The 18,229-nt window shown below is 34.5% G+C and overlaps 1 protein-coding gene across 1 annotated transcript; it reads left to right on the top strand.

The window, feature by feature from the left end:
* Positions 1-8,276: 8,276 nt before the first annotated feature.
* Positions 8,277-14,953, top strand: LOC142340145 (uncharacterized). The gene is made up of 3 exons (XM_075390622.1): positions 8,277-8,790; positions 9,410-9,621; positions 14,550-14,953. Exons 1-3 carry the CDS (start codon positions 8,507-8,509, stop codon positions 14,882-14,884), a joined length of 831 nt encoding a protein of 276 aa, XP_075246737.1. The 5' UTR covers positions 8,277-8,506; the 3' UTR covers positions 14,885-14,953.
* Positions 14,954-18,229: the final 3,276 nt, after the last annotated feature.

Genomic DNA, 18,229 nt, shown 5'->3' with positions numbered 1-18,229 from the left:
TTGTTGTATTCTTAAACGAAAAAAATAGCCTAAGAGAACGTATTCATTGGACATGATCATAACCACGTGAACAGGTTACCTGAATATAACTTAACGTTAATCGTAAGTAAGCTGTTCTTTAAAATAGTGAACGATTGCTGAAAATGTATCTTTTGTCAGAGATAGTTTCTTCTCGGAAGTTTCAGTGTTTTTTACGCCCACAGTTAAGTTATATGTTGTTATATAGCATGTTACTGTGTAAAAAATAGCACGAGCGCCGGGGGGCGTAAAAGATAAAAGGCCACTAAGCTGAGGGGGCAAAACAGAACAGATCCATCCCTTTTATTTTTCATCGTGCAAATTTTAACGCCAGGTTTTTCAAATTTATTTTCTCGGTGGTCAGTTTTAACTGTAGTTTTTGTTTGTTCTTGTACATTCGCGCCTGTTTCGTTTGCACCTTTTTAATCCCTGAGTTGATATATTGAATAAACTAGCAGTTCACATTTTGACCAGTCAGGTCCAAAGGAATGAAATCAGAAGAAATATGAAAAACGTGTACTAAAAATTAATGCTTCAAATCATAAAAGATTCATTAAAAGCATCACTAGTAGCAACGTTAGTTTTAACATAAGCTTTTGGTCCTACAACTTATGCACACTTTTGACTTTGTTGTAACCGTAAACTCCATTTCATTACTTGGGGTTTTTCAGCCTTCAGACTAATTTTTCTGGTGGCGCGTGATCTTCCCCAGTAGCAAAATGATTTTAGCTTGTTTTATGGAAGGGGAGTTGCTCATGTCTACTGATACTTTACATAATTTAACTGATAACTAATAGGGGTAAGATTTCAGAAACCATTTTTAATATCTCCGGCAATCCCACGGCTATATTTTAATTTTTTGCATTTGACAGTTGGTCTATGTTTGTCGAGCCAAACATCTGGGTTGGAAAATTGTTTTGCTTTGCTTAGAAAACGTCAAGTCGGATTGTTATTATTAAAAGCGGCCCTCATCTTCTCAGCCGCCTATTAAAGCGCTCCTAATTTTTTACAATTCAAAGAATTTGAATTGTATTGGTGCGCTGTGTTTTTGTACGACTCGAAGAGTATTGAGTTTCTACAGGTTTTTGTTTTTTTTTTTAGCAGAAAGCAAGTTTGTTCATGACTTGAATTTTGACTTCTTTCTGTTCGAGCATTTACCTCCGTTTATGATTGTTGTCTTCTGTTTTCGAACATTGGACTTTAACAGTAGCTTCGTTTGTAATGTATAGTAATTTGGAATTGCTGGTAATGTTCAAGGTGAAGAGGTCATTTTGAGATTTTTGGTTCCTATATAAGTCACCCCTAATTATCTTAACTACACCGCACAACCCCCCCCCCACCGCCTATCTACCCCCAACACCTACCTACCCCCTTACCCCCCCCCCCACCTGCCCCTGCCCCCTCCCTTCACCTAGCTACCCCTCCCTTCATCTAACTACCCCTGCCTACCCCACCCCCACCCCTTACTACCCCAGCACTACCCACCGCCCCAACCTATCTACTCACCCACCCCACCTAGCTCCCCCGCACCTAAAAAATTGTCGGTATTCTTAAAACACTTTAATGTGGTTTGTTGGGCTACTTTTGTTTTTTTTCCTGTCTATTTTGATGTTCTGATTTCGGTAAGGATAGGTTAGAGATTATAATGCACGATGATTCGAGTCGTTTCCGGTATTCTACCGGCTATTTTTTTTAAAGATGTGTTCACACATTTTTTAATGTTTTTGATCTTTCAAAACGGGATAAACAGGTGAAGCCCAGCCTGCATTAACTTTCATTAGAGGCGCAATGTGGGCTTTAGTAGTCCTTCAAGTGCTTAAAGTGGTGCAGCTGCTGGGATGGCCTCAATTTAAGTTTAAAAGGTCATTTTTAGGAGTTTTTGGGCTCAAAATGGTGAAATTTACATGTTTTGTGTGATTTTTTGCTTTGATTAGTCTTAGGTTGAAGCTTTTAAAAGTTGATGAAGGCCTTTTGCGAGACAAAATTGCCTGTTATGACCATTTTATGAGCTATATGTTTTGGAACTACAAACATAAACACGTAAATTGATACTAATTTTTGCTTTTTTTTTCAAGGTATTTTGAACATTTTTGTCATTTTTTGAGTTTTTCTAGCTTCAGGGACCAGTTGATCTAATTTAAGGTTGGATATTAGGGCGCTGCATAGTTTCTAGTAACAATGGATTGGTTTTCAACAATTTAATGTCTCGAATTTAAGCATTTTCTTCATTTAAGTTTTTTAGCCCTAGGTGTAAAAAATCCTCCCCCAGGGTTTGATAAAGGATTTGATAATAGATTACTGCATAGTTTCTAGTGAAAATGGAATGGTTTTCAACTTTTTGCCATCATGAATTTTAGATTTTTTTGACAAAACTTGCAATTTTTTTGGTATTTTTTTACTTTTATTTTCATTATTTAAGTTGTTTGAGTCCCAGGGGCCAGAGAAAGTCATCAGAGGTTGGATAATAGGTTACTGAAAAAATTTGAGTTGCCATGGAGTAGGTTTCAACTTTTGAGTGTCACAAATTTTTTGCAATTTTTCGGAAAATTCGCATATTTTCAGGTTTTTGAAAATTTTTGTCGTTTTTCAGTTTTTCCAGCTTCAGGAACAGGCAATCTCCTTTGAAGTTTGTTAATTGGGCACTGCATAATTTCTAGTAACATCGAAATGGTTTTTAACATTTTACCGTCTCGACTTTTAGCATTTTTTTCATAAAATCTGGAATTTTGTAAGGCTTCCTAAAGTTTGTCGGTTTTGATTTTTCTCCATTCTCAAGTGCAAGAAAACATTTTACACGTTCTGATAAAAAGGTACTGCATGGTTTTTAGATTCAATGGATTTGTTTTCAACAATTTAACCTTTCGACTTTTAGAAGTTCTTTAATTAAATTTGAAATTTTTCACGTTTTTTCTGAACATTTGTATTTTTTCTTGCCTCAGTAGCCAGGTAACCTCATTCAGGTTTCGATAGTATGTTATTAAATAGTTGCTAGCGGACAATTCAATGGCGTTCGACATTTTTATTGAACGAATTTCTATTTTTTTGAAGTTTGAAGTTTCTAAAATTTTTTGCCTATCGATCTATGAGACAATGAGTTTTTTATAGCTTGGAATTTGGTTACTGGATAGCCTATTGAGACACAGATATGATTCTGAAGATATTTATATCACAATTTTTAGCAACATTTTATAGTTTACAATTGATTTTTTTTTAAAATTTTTGTTCGTTTTCGTGTTAACCGATCTTCAAGGGCGAATGAATTTTTTTTCAGGTCTTGCAGACATAATACTGGATCGATTTCAGAAACAAAAATTGGTTTTGAACATATTTTTTGAAATAGCTTTTTTTAAGGGAAAAATATTGCTCTAGGTTTAAGAGCTTCAAGAGTTTTAGCTATGAGTATATTTTTGTTTAGTTTTGATTCTTTGTTTCTCAATCTTTGAGATGATTTTGTTTGTGTTCTGGCTGGCATTTTTCAATTTATCTGCTGGTCAGGTAGAGTACGTCTGAGTTTTTCATTCAATTCTTTGAATTGTATTTCAGGACGTGTCCTGCTGTGTTTTTTTTACTTCGTCGAACTTTTTTTCGCTTTACCATTTTGCCACTTTTTCGACATTTTGCGTGAAATCTTTTTGACTTCTCTAGGCTAGTTTCTTTCTTCTCTCATTCTGTTAAAATTTGTTTTGAACAACAGTTGCTCTGCAAAGCAATTAAAAATGAACAGAGTCAATATACGAAATTGGAGTCAGCAATAGAAACGGGATAAACTCATAAAGCCCTATTTAGATGCCCGCTTTTTGAACGTCGTTCCTATGAGTCTTAGTTACCATCTCTTATGCTTATTGGTATTGATAGTAGCCCCTGTGGCCTCTCTCTAAGAAACAAAAGTATGTTCAACTACGAAATGCCATCAAAATAAATCGGAATTTAAAAATGTTTTTGTACAAAAATCTTTTTTTTTTTCAATATCTTTTCTTTCAATGCCAATCATGCTTATTGGAATCAACGGCGGCTATTTTCCGGCAATCTGCCGTGTATGTTTTAAGTTTTGCCCGGAGTGAACGCTCGGGAAAATCTGCAATGAATCATAGGTCTGTATTTTTTATTCTGGGCATAATATGATTTCATTTTTTACCCTGCCCATCTGAAAATTTACACTGAAAAGTTCAGAAACCAGGTCTATTGTTCCAATTATCAGTCTGATAAAACATTCTGTTCATAATCAGGACAGTATAAGTCGAACACGGCAAGCTTTCAAGTGTCTCAAATGTTAGCCTAAATGTGGAAAAAACGGCATTTCTGCAAAGAACTTTGGCTGGTGCAAATTGGGAAACCGTGTAGAACATGCAGTGTCGCTGAGAATAAAGTACGTAAAGAACCCAAACTGTTGATGGAGAAGATGCATGAAGGGTTACGCAGTACTTCAGAATTAATATCCGCTTTATTAATTTCAATGTGGAAACAGTAAAAATCAGGACCACAAGGTTCGTAAAGGCCACGAATAGATCAGCGATAGTCACTTCCGCTATGCAGTCGTTTGAAAGCAGTTTGCCCGACGTTATATTTTCAGTTTCAACGCGGAGTGTTTTCTTGCTATCTGTATATTGACAAATCTGCCCTTAAGAGAGTTGATGGCTATCATTGGTCTATACGTGGTTCTGACAAACCTCGTCTTGAGTTTTATCTGTTCGTAGCGCTTTCTACATTGGACCTAATAAAGAACCCGTGAATTGGTCTGATTAGTTGCATCATCTCTATCGACAGCTTTGGTTCTTTGCGTATTTAATTATAGCGACACTGCATGTAAAAAACGGTTCTATTTTGCAGAATGTCAAATAAAAATGTTCTCTGATTTTAAAACTGAGCCAGCATCTTTGATAATAATTCAGCCTCAATTGGATTCCACAGTGTTGTTAGATTTTTTCACCTGGTATTTTTTCTTTCGTTGGCTTGAAGTTTTTAGTCATCATGCATTTGCATTTTGCCCTAAATTATCTACCTTGCTCAAAAATGGACAGCTACTCTAGCAATAATGTTTGATTAAGACGAAAAAACTTTCTTCAAAGACATAACTGCAAGCTTATACGATTGATGTTTGGTTTAGATTTACAACTCTTCTTATGAACTGATTGCATTGTGCGTGTGTTATGTATGAGCTCAGCATTTGGTCTTGTGAACTCATAAAGAGACAATTATGGTCTATCTCTGAGAGTGACTTACGGTTTTAGAGTATGTAAAATTTGCTAATAGATATGCTTTGCAGTCAGACATGTAACAAGAGCCTTTATAGTGATCAGCAAATAATCAAAAATATGTTTTAAAAGTACGCGTTTCTCCAATCGATTAGTAGCTAGAATCCAAAATTGGAGCGCAACCTAAAGATAGTTTTTCGTTCTGTAAGTGAGGTCTCCGAAGCTAAATAAGCAGCTGGGCGGGGACTTTTAGCTCAAACTAGTTCACTCGTTTTGAATGTGTTTGGGGCAGAAAAGACTTCATACCTCGTAGAATTAGTCCTATACCTTGTATTATGGAAAGAGCACGAACAGCTTCTCAAACTTGGTAGTGGTTCAAAAATCTAACACTGGTCGATCTGAAACTCGATGTGGCGCAATTATGAGTTCAATTATTATTCAAAATTTTGCGGTGAGAAACTTTCAGTGACATGTAAAACACCAGAATCTTATTTGATTTAAAATTTGTGATAGATTTTAATCATTTTTGATTCAAACTTTGTCAGTTCTTTTTATTGGAATAGATTTTCCAAAAATCAGTAACTGAAAACGATGTGATAAGTTTGTTTTTCCATCTCTGGCTTCTCTTTTCAAATTTTTGTCGATTGAAACTTTCAACAGTTTCGCTACTGTATCTGATAGCGCGTCTGTTCCCAGGCAATTGTCTTGTCACTTGAAAAGCTTCACAAAAATTGAATTTTATCTCTGCTAACCCTGGTGGACTCTTGCGTTCATTTTCTCAAAACAAACTTACACCCATATTTATTTACAGGAAGTTGCAAAACATCTCTAAGCAGCTAAATTAGGCTGATGACAAGGTGCTTGTAATAAAACTAGAAATTTTAAAATAAAAATTGAAATCAATTTTGAAAATGTTTGGAGAACCAGCTCAGCTGAGGCCATAGTCCGGCCAATGTTCAGGAGTGAACACAATGGTTTGTAAAAAAAAACCGGGAGTAACGTATTTGATTTAAAGTTTTTAGTATATATAGTCGTTTTCGATTGAACATTTTCATTTGAATATATTCAAAAAAAAATTAGTAATAGTCAGTTTTTTTGAATTATTGTTCCAAGGAACTTTATGCAGGTGAACTTTCTTTGTTTAGACTCCTATGACCATTTTTTCTTTTCCGTAGAGAAGTGAAAGCTCTTATAAAACTAAATCGATCAGCTGAAGTAGAATTGTTTAAGGTGTTGTTTTCACGGTTACAGGCAGAAAATTCAGCTCATCGCCACTCAAAAAATCTTTTTGTGCGTGCGTGTGGCATGCGTAAGTCTTTGTGTTGTGACTTGCAAGTGAGCGTGTTTCTGTGCACTCGTTTGTGAGTACACGATTAAGTTTGTACGCACACGTTCGCGTGTGCGTGCGTTCGTTGGTGGGTGTCTAATGTTTCTTTTTGTGAGTAAGAATGGTAGATATTACATACGATTGCAAAATTTGGTCAAATACTTAGATTTATTGAGTGTACTTCTTTTTAGCTTTCTCTTGGTTTTCAACCATTCAAATTGTTTGTTTCTTGAGATTACATCTTATTTAAAGATATATTCACAACTTAATCTATTTTTGATGTCACTGAACTGAAATGTCGATCAACAGTGATTTTTGTCACACTGGAGCATTAAGAGGTCAAAAATCATATCTTTTAAATGTGTCTTTATTCAAACTTGCATTGGAGAAATTTTAAAATTGGTTAAAGTTTTTGTTTCTTATTGCAAACGGTTTTCTAAGGTCATTTTCGAGCAACTAACGATCGAGTGTTTGTGTTTTATTTGTCTTTTTTTAATCATCATTAATTAGGGCTTTTCATTTGCTCGAATATCAATTTCTAATTGGAGGTGTTAAATACTGTGGACAACAGATTAACTGAAATACCTATTACTGTCGCCAGAAAATATCTAAAAATTATTCGAGGGAATATTTCCAACAAACGTTTTCAAATTAAAACTTTGGCAATTAAAACCTTTTTCCCTAACTTTTTAGGTAGTTTTTCTCATTGGTGTTTTGATACTGCATGTCTATGTAGCAACTTCAGTTGCTTTACGGCAATTTCCCAGCTTTTTTAATTCTCACCCTTCAGACACTTTAATTAAACAAGAGTCTGGGTTGGAACAGTTGTTCGACTTGTTGATTTTAAGTGCCATATAGTTGGGTGAGTTGAAAGCAAACAATTTATTTGCGGTTGTCCTCTCTCTATCAAGAGGAATTTTTTACCATTTAAGATTGGTTTATTATTTCGGTGCCACATAATTTTCCATGTATGTCGTTGATGTTTTCGGTTTTTGAGAGCGGATGTAATTTTTTTGAGCGAACCTTTCGCTTCATTAGTTCTTGTTAGCTAGGTATAACTCTCATAAGAGAATTCTCAGAAGAAAACTCAACTTTCTTCTGTCGGCTTTAACTTTTACGGAGTCTTTCAAAGTCCTATCAGAGCCACTATGAGCGACCATATCTCGTTTTTCCATAAATTTTTGAACCTAAATGTTGAACAGAACGTTTGCTTTCGTCAAATTAGTGAAGAATTTTGTTATGATTAGTGATGGATTATATCCCAAAATAAAAGGCAGCTTTTAAGGATTTGGACTAATGTTGCTGACTGTGAGAAATTGCGACCATTCGCTTACTAGGACAAATTGCTCGCTGCTTCAGTTAGCTCAAAATATTAGTGGCTGAGTAAAAGTTAAGTTTGTATAGAGTTGAAATTTTCATCGATCGTTCAAATGAGTTTGTTTTTGAGGTTATTGGTTGGCAACCACCTATAGGTTTTTCAAAAAGAGTTTGAAGGCCACAGTGGCTCTCACCATACTTATGCTTTGGAGGGAGGTTTGCTGGGGTATGCATAAAAAGTAAGTACTGACATTGTGAAGCGAGGTTTGCGGCTCTCGTTACAGACCCTTTCATGCTAGTTATGCTATTCGTACGAGCTCTTTAAAAACACATTTGCGATATCTGTTGTATAGGCAGGCCTTTAATTCAATGGTGGAATATAATAGAATGAGAGCTTCAAAATTGAACCATTAGGCAATGATTAAATTGGAGGGTAGTTTAAAACAAAATCACGCCCATAGAATAGTCCTTCTGTTACTTTACTAACCAAACACAACTATTAAAGTTAATATCATTGACAAATAGAATAAATCAACATTAAATTCAACCAAGTTTTGAGTGTTGCCAAACTCATTACTCAAACTAAGACTACAGCATCGATATCAGAACCTTGCAAACCTTTCTCTCATTTTGTATTAATATTAAATTAAGAATGGTACAGATTAACATCTGGTTCACGCCGAGATCCAGATCCACGGCTCTCGTCAGATGTCTGTCAAATATCCCGGACTCCAAGGTGTTCTTTGAGAACTTCCTCTGGGCATTCTACTTGGGAGATGAAGACAGCATGTACACAAAGTACAGAGACCAAATGGGGGCACAGGCGGATAGTCACGTGGTGCCTGGATACAACACCAACTCGGCCATCAAACAGTGGACTGAAAACACTGCCAAAGTCAAGATTCTCAAAGACTTCATCTTTGCTCTGAACGACAGGTATGATTTCCCGGAGCAGATCAGATCCCGATACATATTCTTTTCACATGATTTATTGTGACCTACTCATTGCTTGTGATGATTTTATATACTTTTTCCTTATCAATTCATTAAGTGGGTAATATTTTGCAGCTTTATAAAATAACCTTGATTGTAAAATTGAAAACAAATGGAGCAGCGTCTGTATGTGAAACACTGTTATATCAATATAATTGCTCTGGAACGTAGTTGCTAATCATTGTAAACGCGTTGGTCTTTCTTATGCAAACTTTCGCCTGAGCGTTTTGACTATTCGAATGACTTTTACGCCCTTGACTTTTTCGTTCTGCGTGATCTAGATTTCTTTCTCATTCACAAGTGTCAGCAGCTGAGCTCATGTGGTGACAGTTTACTAATAAAAGTCAAAAAGTGCACCAAAATTGATGAAATTTTTTCACTTTAAATTTTTTTAGTGGTTATAGTGGAATATAATAACCTCTAATGACCTCTAGGTATGTCAGTTGATAACGGATTGTTTGTGTCACAATGATATATGAAATTTACAATAAAAATTAATTGTTCCCCCAACTAAATATGCTCCCCCAAAAGTGTACCAGCTAACGAAGAAACACTTCCACAGGTACGAGGAGGTGATTGAGAAGGATGCTGTGAATATTTTTCTGGTGCGTGACCCGGAGTACGTGTTCACGAGTTTCCTGCCCACTGCCAAGACATACTTCTACCACATATCCAAGAGGACTCACAAGGATGTAACAGTGTTCTATGGGGCTATTCTCAAAGGCATCCAAACTGTTTCCAAAATATGCACGAAGCCACCTATCATTATCGATGGTAAGCCAAATCACCAGGCTCAGGTTTGCTGTTCAAACCACATGAAAAGGACGGGTTTTTTTACTTATTAAGTGGACCAGCTGATCCGACCAACTTGTGCTCTCATATTATTTTGGATTTGCAGAAAATTTACTTAGTATTGAAAAATGACCTGATTCTTTTGTGCGAATGTGCGTACGAGGAAAATAACTGATTTTTATTGGCGCTTTTTCTTCAAGCGGTTTTTTATTGTTTTCTTGTAAAGTCTTGAAATCCATACGAATGTGGTAACTTTAATGAACGTTTGGTACGGCTTAATTGCGAAAACCCAAGTTATGCCACCCATGAGCGGATTTGACAAATTTTTTATCTGAGTTTATAAGAACAAAGTCACTGTTAAAAGAATGAATTTACAGGAGATGGAAAAACTTGTACCTAAAAGACCTATTTCGTCAATCTTTCAATGTCTCATTAAAAACGTATTATTCGAAAAAAAACCTGGTTTTAGCATTAGTTTTTTTCCGGTAACTTATGCACTCTTATGATCTAATTGTAAGCATAAGGTTCGTTTCATCATTAATTAGGGCTTTTCATTTGCTCGAATATCAATTTCGAATTGGAGGTGTTAAATACTGCGGCTTAATTGCGAAAACCCAAGTTATGCCACCCATGAGTGGATTTGGCAAATTTTTTATCTTAGTTTATAATGTATGAGGTATTGTATCTGGTATGAGGTATTGTATGAGGTATTACAACAAAATTTCATATACAAGTCTCATATGAGCAAAGTTTTGGCATGCTTCAGCCTGAGGAGGCGGTGTTTTCAATCAGAAGTGAGGTGTTTAGTGCCCAGACAAACAAATAGTATCTAGGCGTGGTTAATGTTGCAATGTGCCAATTTATAAATGAAGCATTATAATCTCTTAAACTAAAATCTATCTACTTTTCAGCATTCTTAAAAATCTTTTCTGTCAATTGGAAATCTTCTGATGTTTCCCTTCTATTTGCGATTGGAAGTTTGTTGCCTACTCTGAAGAAAAATACTTATTAAACAGCTACTCCATCGTGACCTACAGTATATCACTAAAAACTTTTGATCAATATAAGTCTAATTGGACCGTTTTTAGTTGAGCTCAAACAAGAACAAACGTTTGTAGCAATTGTATCAGTCCTGCGGTCTTTTTTTGCAATTTTTTTGTCTGATCGATTCTCAATCAGACGTTTTTAACTTTGCCTCCTCGAAAACGGGGGAAACAAGGAAAACCCAGAGGCAATAAGATGGCTCAGCAGTTCTCTTAGAGTCTTACGCCCTTCTAGTCTTTAAGTATGCGGTTCACCAAAACTGTTTTGAGAAGACATATATTTATATTGTGAAGGGTGGTTAATCTTCCCTCCCTCAGCCGTACGCCAGACTCAACCCCGCCACTCTCCTCTATCCCGCGATTTAGAACCACGCGTCCAGATTTCCCAACCCAGAATAACACGAAAAAACAAATACGACCATTCAATTTGATTTTTTTTGTTTTTAGAGGTATTTGATTACATGATTATTGATGCCAGTTTATTGATTAGTTTGCGAAGACGATTTTTGGCATGCTACTTTTTTATGGACATTGTCTCCTAAACACCAATATATGTAACTGCGTTTCGTTTTTTTGTGACATTTATGAAATGTAATGGACCTGAACTGTCTTTGAGGTACACCATTAGTTAATTGTTCCGACCCCTCTTGAGGGGGGAGGAACTATGTACTCAACTGGGTTTTTTTTGTTCAGTCAATTTTGGCCGATCGATATATTCATCGTAGAGAGTTGAGACTGGTATCATTAGAAAGCTTGTTCAGCGTAGAATATGGAATTAAAAAGGTTTTTTTGATTTTCGTTTTTGACAGGGAGATTAAACTTTTGAGAAAATAGAGTGAATTCCGTTGATTTCATTCACCTTTTTTCGGAATTTTTGACTAAAATTTGCCATTATTAATAAAATTTTTCTTGAAAATGTTGCTGATTTCACGTTTAAAGACAAAATACATTGTCGGCTATTTTCGTTGATTTTTTTTGTCACAAATTTCGGCTAAAAATTTCACAAAATTCAGACTTTTTCAACAAAAACAGCACGAAATAAGTTTCTTTAGTCCACTCTGATTAAATTTGCAGGAAGTGCACACCCAAACACCACTAACACAATCTTTGTAGACTGAAAAAGGGGCTAATTCCACTTCAACTTCCGTTGAGAGTGCTCTGTAAATAAAACTTTGCCATTTTTTGCTAACTTTATTCGTTGATTATCAAAAACGCAGCATTTACTTTTGATTTTTTAACGAACAAAATGTCTATATCAATGACGTCCCAAAAATTAAATATTCCTGATGGACAATCAACATTAGCAGGACTAGTTCTGTACCAATCTTGGACCGTTACAATCCATATACAATTCGGTTTGTCATCAGTCGGTTTTTTATAAAAAAAAAATCGATCCTTTTAATATTATTTAAATAACAGAACATTTCAAATCAAAGCTCAATAATGATAGGTCCTATTGGCTTTCTAATAAGCTCGAAGTTAATTTATCTAGTTGATAGCTTGAAAGCTTATGGTCGTTTTCATTTTTAAAATATTTGATTTTTAAATAAAAATCGCTAATTGAAATTTGCCTCCATTTTTCTCTTACTTTGGTCAACTTTTAGCTTAGTGTCAGCAACCAAAGAGTGCTCCTTCTTTCTGCTGAATTCAAATTTGGTCTTTATTGTGGTTTTACGTCTTAAGTTATGGTATTCGGGCTTTGATACTACTAGATTTCACAAATTAATTTTAATTTTTAGGTATTTGCCCGTTTTTCATGTTTTCTAATTTTGTCAAATTATCACGTTATTGTCAGTTCATATATCACATTTTTCGCGTTCAAAATAAAGCACAATTGATAATATTTAAATCCTTAAAGATATAGATTGTGGTTCTTTACAAACAATACTTTCTCGAAGAATTTAATTGAATTTTTAATTTTTGTCTTTAACTGTCGTTTTTACCTTGTCTTTTTTAGTCGTTTTTAATTTCCTGTACAATGACCCGGTTTGATTGGCTTTTCCTGGAAAAGCAGATGAGCCGATGTTCTGATATTAGAAGATAGATAATGGCTTTCATGACTTTGAAAACAATTGTTTTCCAAAATGAAAAAAAAACATTTCAACTTCGCAATTTTGTTCCTTTTATTGTCTGTTTGTTACCTGGAAACGTTAATTAAAGTTTAAAGATGACATTTTTTTTGTCAAGGGAAGGTGTCAAAAGGGATTGGGGTCACAAAATCTAATGTTTTTAAAGAATTCGTTATGAATTTACTGGCTTCGACACGGGTTTTTCACAAAAAAAAAGTAAATTAATTTTCAATTTTTGTCATATTTGACGTTCTTTTTGTAGACGGAAGACATGTTCCGGATAGTTGCAGGTCTCAAGGGCTTCTTTTCGAACAATTAACAAACATATTCAATTTTTTCATTTTGTAATTAATGGCTCTCATGTCTTTGGAAATAAATTTTTTTCAAAAAAAAAAACAAGTATTAAATAATTTTGCATTTTTTTCTTTTTTGTCTAATTGTTGCTTATTTTCAATATTGAGCGGCCACAAGATACATTATTGGTGTTCGACGAACGTGCAATCGAACATATTTTGGGGGCCAAAGTATGGCTTTACGGTTTCCAGAGCATTTTCTGGCAAGTTTTAATTGATTTTTAGTTTGTTGTCTATTTGTTGTTCTTTTTGTAACTGCAAAAAAAAATTGAATACCAAGAGTTCTTAATTCCTTTCTATAGAAGCATTGGTAATTGTAAACCTATGGGATATTTTAGTTGATTCTTATGGTTTTCATTACCTTGAAATTCATTGGTTTTTTTTTTTAAAAAAAATCAGCGAATTTTCTAACTTTAAAGTTTCTGTTCTATTTTATCTAATTGTTGCCAAGCTTTATTATGAACTGGTGAATAACCATTTTTTTTCTGGTGAATTACACGTTATTTTGTTTATTTGCAGTTTTATCTGACGCTATTTTGACTTTGTTATTAAGTTTTGTTTTTGAAAACGGACAAATTTTTTGATGTAATTAATGTTTGTTGTTGTTGTTTGATTTTGCCGTTCGTCTTCGCTCGCTTTCTTAATATCGGCATATCTCATCAATCTAATGCATATTTTTCTACTCCACTGAGTTGTTTGCTTTGGAGGCTATCTTTTCTTTCATACAACAGTTTTTTTTTAAAAAAACACTTGATTTTTATGTGTTTTTCTATCTGTTCCTCATTTGGTAGACAATTATGCCAAAATTGTGGATGAGCGGGGTCGGAACCTTATGTGCGATCGCACATTACCGAGCCGCCTTGTTCCAGTCTGAAATTGTGTTTCTCCTTTAACAAACACATTATCTTCCATCTCAAAGCGAAGAGTTCAATGAAGTTCTTGCATGCCCTTCAAAACTACACTTTTTTGTTTTGTTTGTAAAAGGGCGTTCAAAGATAGAGTTTTGTAACGTCTAAAAAAGTGCTGATATTGTTTCATTTTCGTCAATACAGTTGTTTGTTTTTATCAGTTTAGAATTGATAGAATTGAGAAATGACTTCTGAAAACCAAACTATCTAAATTTTGTTAATGAAGCTATTGAATGCTTCCATGTACAGCCTCTCGCAAGAACGTTGCCTAAAATTGAAGCGACAGGTTTGGTTCTATTTGTTTTCGGTTCTTATCCATCTTATAGCTTATAAACAGGTGTAATATATGGAGGTTTCAAAATATGATGAAAAATATTTGTGTTTTTACATTCGTTGATGGTAAACTAAATAAGTTCCGATAAACATTTTAAAACCTCTCAGTTTCCATGCAAGTAATAACCGGGTCTAGCTGACTTTTGGTTAAATAATTTTTTTTCTGCAGTGCTGTCGCTTTGCATATTTGGTAAATGTGTCCAGGTGCTCAGCTCTCCACTAAAGAGGGCTCAATCAATGTAGTGAAAGCTATCTGTGAGCGTGCTGGCATAGAGTTCACCGAATCTCTCCTTACCTGGAAAGCAATAGAGGGTCTGGACCCTAACTGGGTATCACCTGGACCTGCCACCACTGTCAACTTAATGCAGGGATTCTTTGCAAGGGCCAACACTTCAACTTGTTTCGAAGATTCCAAGGAACGTGCAGTAGATCTCGAGGCACTGGCTAAGGAGAATGCTGGCATGGTTGAGGACATCAAGGCATGCAAGCCTTATTACAACCAGATCCTTAGTCTCCCGTTTGTGCTTAAGCTCGACTGAGTTGACAAGTGTAATTAACTGTTGCAGCAGACTTTGAGAATTCCTTAATTAATTTATTTTCATCCCGTAGCTTTTTTTTAACTTAATTACTTACCATTCAAACGTCTAACTGGTTACTTTTAACTATTTGATCAAAATTTTTTGTTCGCAACCCTTTTTTAAAACTAATTTCGTAGCAGTTATATTAGTCCACTGGTCTTTTTATGCAATTTTTCACTCGACGAGTTTTTTTGTCTGACCCATTTGACTTTTCGACCTGAAAAACAAGTAGCGCCCAGAAGGTATTAAAAGGCCGAGCAGGTCCCTTAGAACCTTACGCTTTACTACTCTCTAAGTAGGCAATTGACCGAAACTTTTATTAGACAATTTCATGATGAGAAGAGCGGTTTTTAATCTTGACAGTTACATTTTTTTGCAATTTTTTTCAAGTTTTTTTGAAATTTTTTGTCATTTTTTGAATTTTTCCAGCTTCAGGGACCAGGTGATCTCATTTAAGGTTTGATAATAGGGCACTGCATAGTTTCTAGTAACAATGGATTGGTTTTCAACAATTTAATGTCTCGAATTTAAGCATTTTTTTGATAAAATCTGCAATTTTTTTTTAAGGTTTTTTAAATTTTTTGTCAATTTTTGATATTTGTCCATTCTCAAGTTCCAGAAAACCTATTCCGCGGTCTGATAAAAAAAGTTATTGCATTTATGTTGTTAGTGTCAATGGATTTGTTAGTTTCAATGGACTAGTTTTAACAATTTAGCCTTTCGATTTTTAAAAATTTTTGATAAAAATTTGCAATTTTTTTCAAGTTTTTTTTAAAAACATTTGTCTTTTATCCAGTTTTTCTTGCATCAGTAGCCAAATAACCTCATGCAAGGGTTGGTAGTATGTTATTAAATAGTTGCTAGGGGGCGATTGAATAGTTTTCAACATTATAATGGCACGAATTTCTATTTGAAATCTGAAATTTTTAAAAATTATTTTTTATCGATCTTTGAGCCAATGAAATTCTTAAGGCTTGGAATTGGGTTAATGGTTAGCCTCTAGAGACATAGAAATGATTCCGAAGATATTAATATCGCACTTTTCAGCAATATTTCATCAAATTTTACAATTACTTTCATTTTTAAAAAAAAATTTTTGGTCATTTTCGAGTTAATCGATCTTCAAGGGCCAATGAATTGTTTTCAGGTCTTACAGAGATAGTACTGGACCGATTTCAGAAACAACAATTGGCTTTAAACATATTTTTGAAATAGGTAAAAGGGATCAAATTCTGCCTTAGGGGTAAATGCTTCAAGAGTTTTAGCAATGAATATAGTTTTGTTTAGTTTAGTTTTGTTTTATTTTAGTTTCTCAATTTTTGTAGATGATTTTGTTTGTCTTTTGGCTGGCATTGTTCAATTGATCTGCTGGTCAGTTAGAGTACTTCTAAGTTTTTGATTCAATTCTTTGAATTGTGCTTCAGGACTTGTCCTGCTATGTTTTTTCTTTCGAGTAGATGGTTGAAAGTGGTATCATTTAAACGCTCTTAAATAGTTAAATCAATCCGGTCAAGTAGAATTTTGAAATTTTTTGATCTTGTTTTTTTTTTCAAGCAAAATGGCTCATTTCGCAACAAGTGAATGATTTTTGAGCGTTGTACGCTTGCGTGTGTGTTCTGATACCGTGAAGTAAGAAAAGGACGTCTGAACGAACTTTGTATTTTCAAGATTTGGTTTCCTCGAGGCAAGTGGTTTCTAAAAGTCCCGTGCTAGACATTTCAAGGTTTAGGTTTAGAGTTTTGATTCGCGTTCATTGATTTTGAAGAACATCACAAACAGAAACGTCACAATTAAGCCAGCCGATAGTAAAAATTTCACATACTTTCTTTATTTAATCTGTCTTTTTTACTTTTTTTGAGTTGTCAAAAAAAATGCTACTGTTTTATTGTTGTTTTTTCGTTTAGCTGCTAAAGGGTCCTCGTTCTCTAATGCTAACGCTCCAACTTGGACAGAATTTGGACAAAAAATTGCAAAGAAAATTTTCATTTTCTCAATTGTCTCAGAAGCTCTGTTTCCTTACTTTTTGCTGTCATTTTCTGCTTTTTTCTGGTTCCAATAAACACTTCTTTATTTCATAGCTCCTGACGCCGAAAAATAATAACGAAATTAGATTTTTTGGGAATTTCTTTCTGTTGCTTTTTGTTTCCCACTTAGGTAGCGAAGTTTCTCATTTCATCCTTAACATTTTTTGTTTTAAGTTTTTGGTTCGACGTTTTTATGGAAAATGGAACACAAAATTGTGTTACAATTTTTATTTGCCTTTGAGCGTCTTTAAGAGCTAAGTGCAAGTTTGTGCAAATGTTTTTGTTTTAAGGTAATTTTGGTGTTTTTTGTACAATTCAACACCTTTCTGTTACTTTTTTTGTTCTTGTAAATTTGCATTTCCTTCTTCAGCATCTTTGTTTGTCTCAATGTAGGTATATCGGAACAAGACTCGCTGTTCACTTTTTCATTTGTTAATTTAGAATATTCATTCCATTGACTTGCAGGTGCTGTACTGCTGCGCTTTTTTTATTAGTTAATATTGGTTTTTATGGCGCCTGTTATCTAGTTCAACCGCTGTTTTTAACGTGCTCTCAATTCGTCAGAAAATAATCGGTCATGTTTCTGCTGAGAGGACGCCTGTGATTATTTTTTTTGGAGTAGATAATTCAAAAAACTCTGCTTGATTTCATAGTTTATGCCGCCAAAAAATAACAATATCGGATTTCTTGGGAATTTTCTTTTTTGTGTTTTGTTTCCCATGTTAAGGTTCTCATTTCACCCTTAACTTTTGTTGTAAAGTATTTATGGAAAAGTTTTTATGGAAAATTTTTTATGGAAAATGGATCACATAAAATTGTGTTACATTTTTTCACTTGCGTTTGAGCGTCTTTAAGAGCTGGTTGTGCAAATCATTTTCTTCGCTTTGAAATTTTTTGTATTTTTAGTACCGTTCCATACTTTCATATGACCTTTTTTGTTTCTTGCAAGTTTGTGTTTCCTTCTTTTGCATCCTTGTTGGTATTTCAGAACAAGACTTGATGTTCACACTATCATGTTTCAATTTGAAATACCCGTTTGATTGACTTGCATGAGCTGTCCTGCTACGATTTTTTTAATTAGTTACTATTTATAACGGCTGTCATGTACTCCTACCGCTATTTTTGATGTGCTCTCAATCTTTAACTTGTCTCGACGCGTTATTAACGAGCGTTATACTCAAATACGCGCAAAGTGAAAAAAGAAATGGGGAAAAGTTACACGAAGAATTAGTGCAACTTATCGAGTTTTCATTAAAAGAAAATTCGATGAAATTGTGTAACT

Source organism: Convolutriloba macropyga, chromosome 5 (assembly GCF_964194025.1).
Source record: "Convolutriloba macropyga chromosome 5, txConMacr16.3, whole genome shotgun sequence".
Lineage (NCBI taxonomy): Eukaryota > Metazoa > Xenacoelomorpha > Acoela > Convolutidae > Convolutriloba > Convolutriloba macropyga.
The sequence above is the reverse complement of the archived record's forward strand: the minus strand, read 5'-3'. Positions and strand labels throughout refer to the sequence as shown.

Coding starts and splice junctions, on each gene's coding strand:
- LOC142340145 (XM_075390622.1), top strand. CDS start 8,507: ATGGTACAGATTAACATCTGGTTCACGCCGAGATCCAGATCCACGGCT. Junction 8,791..9,409: donor ATCTTTGCTCTGAACGACAG/GTATGATTTCCC, acceptor ACACTTCCACAG/GTACGAGGAGGTGATTGAGA. Junction 9,622..14,549: donor GCCACCTATCATTATCGATG/GTAAGCCAAATC, acceptor AAATGTGTCCAG/GTGCTCAGCTCTCCACTAAA.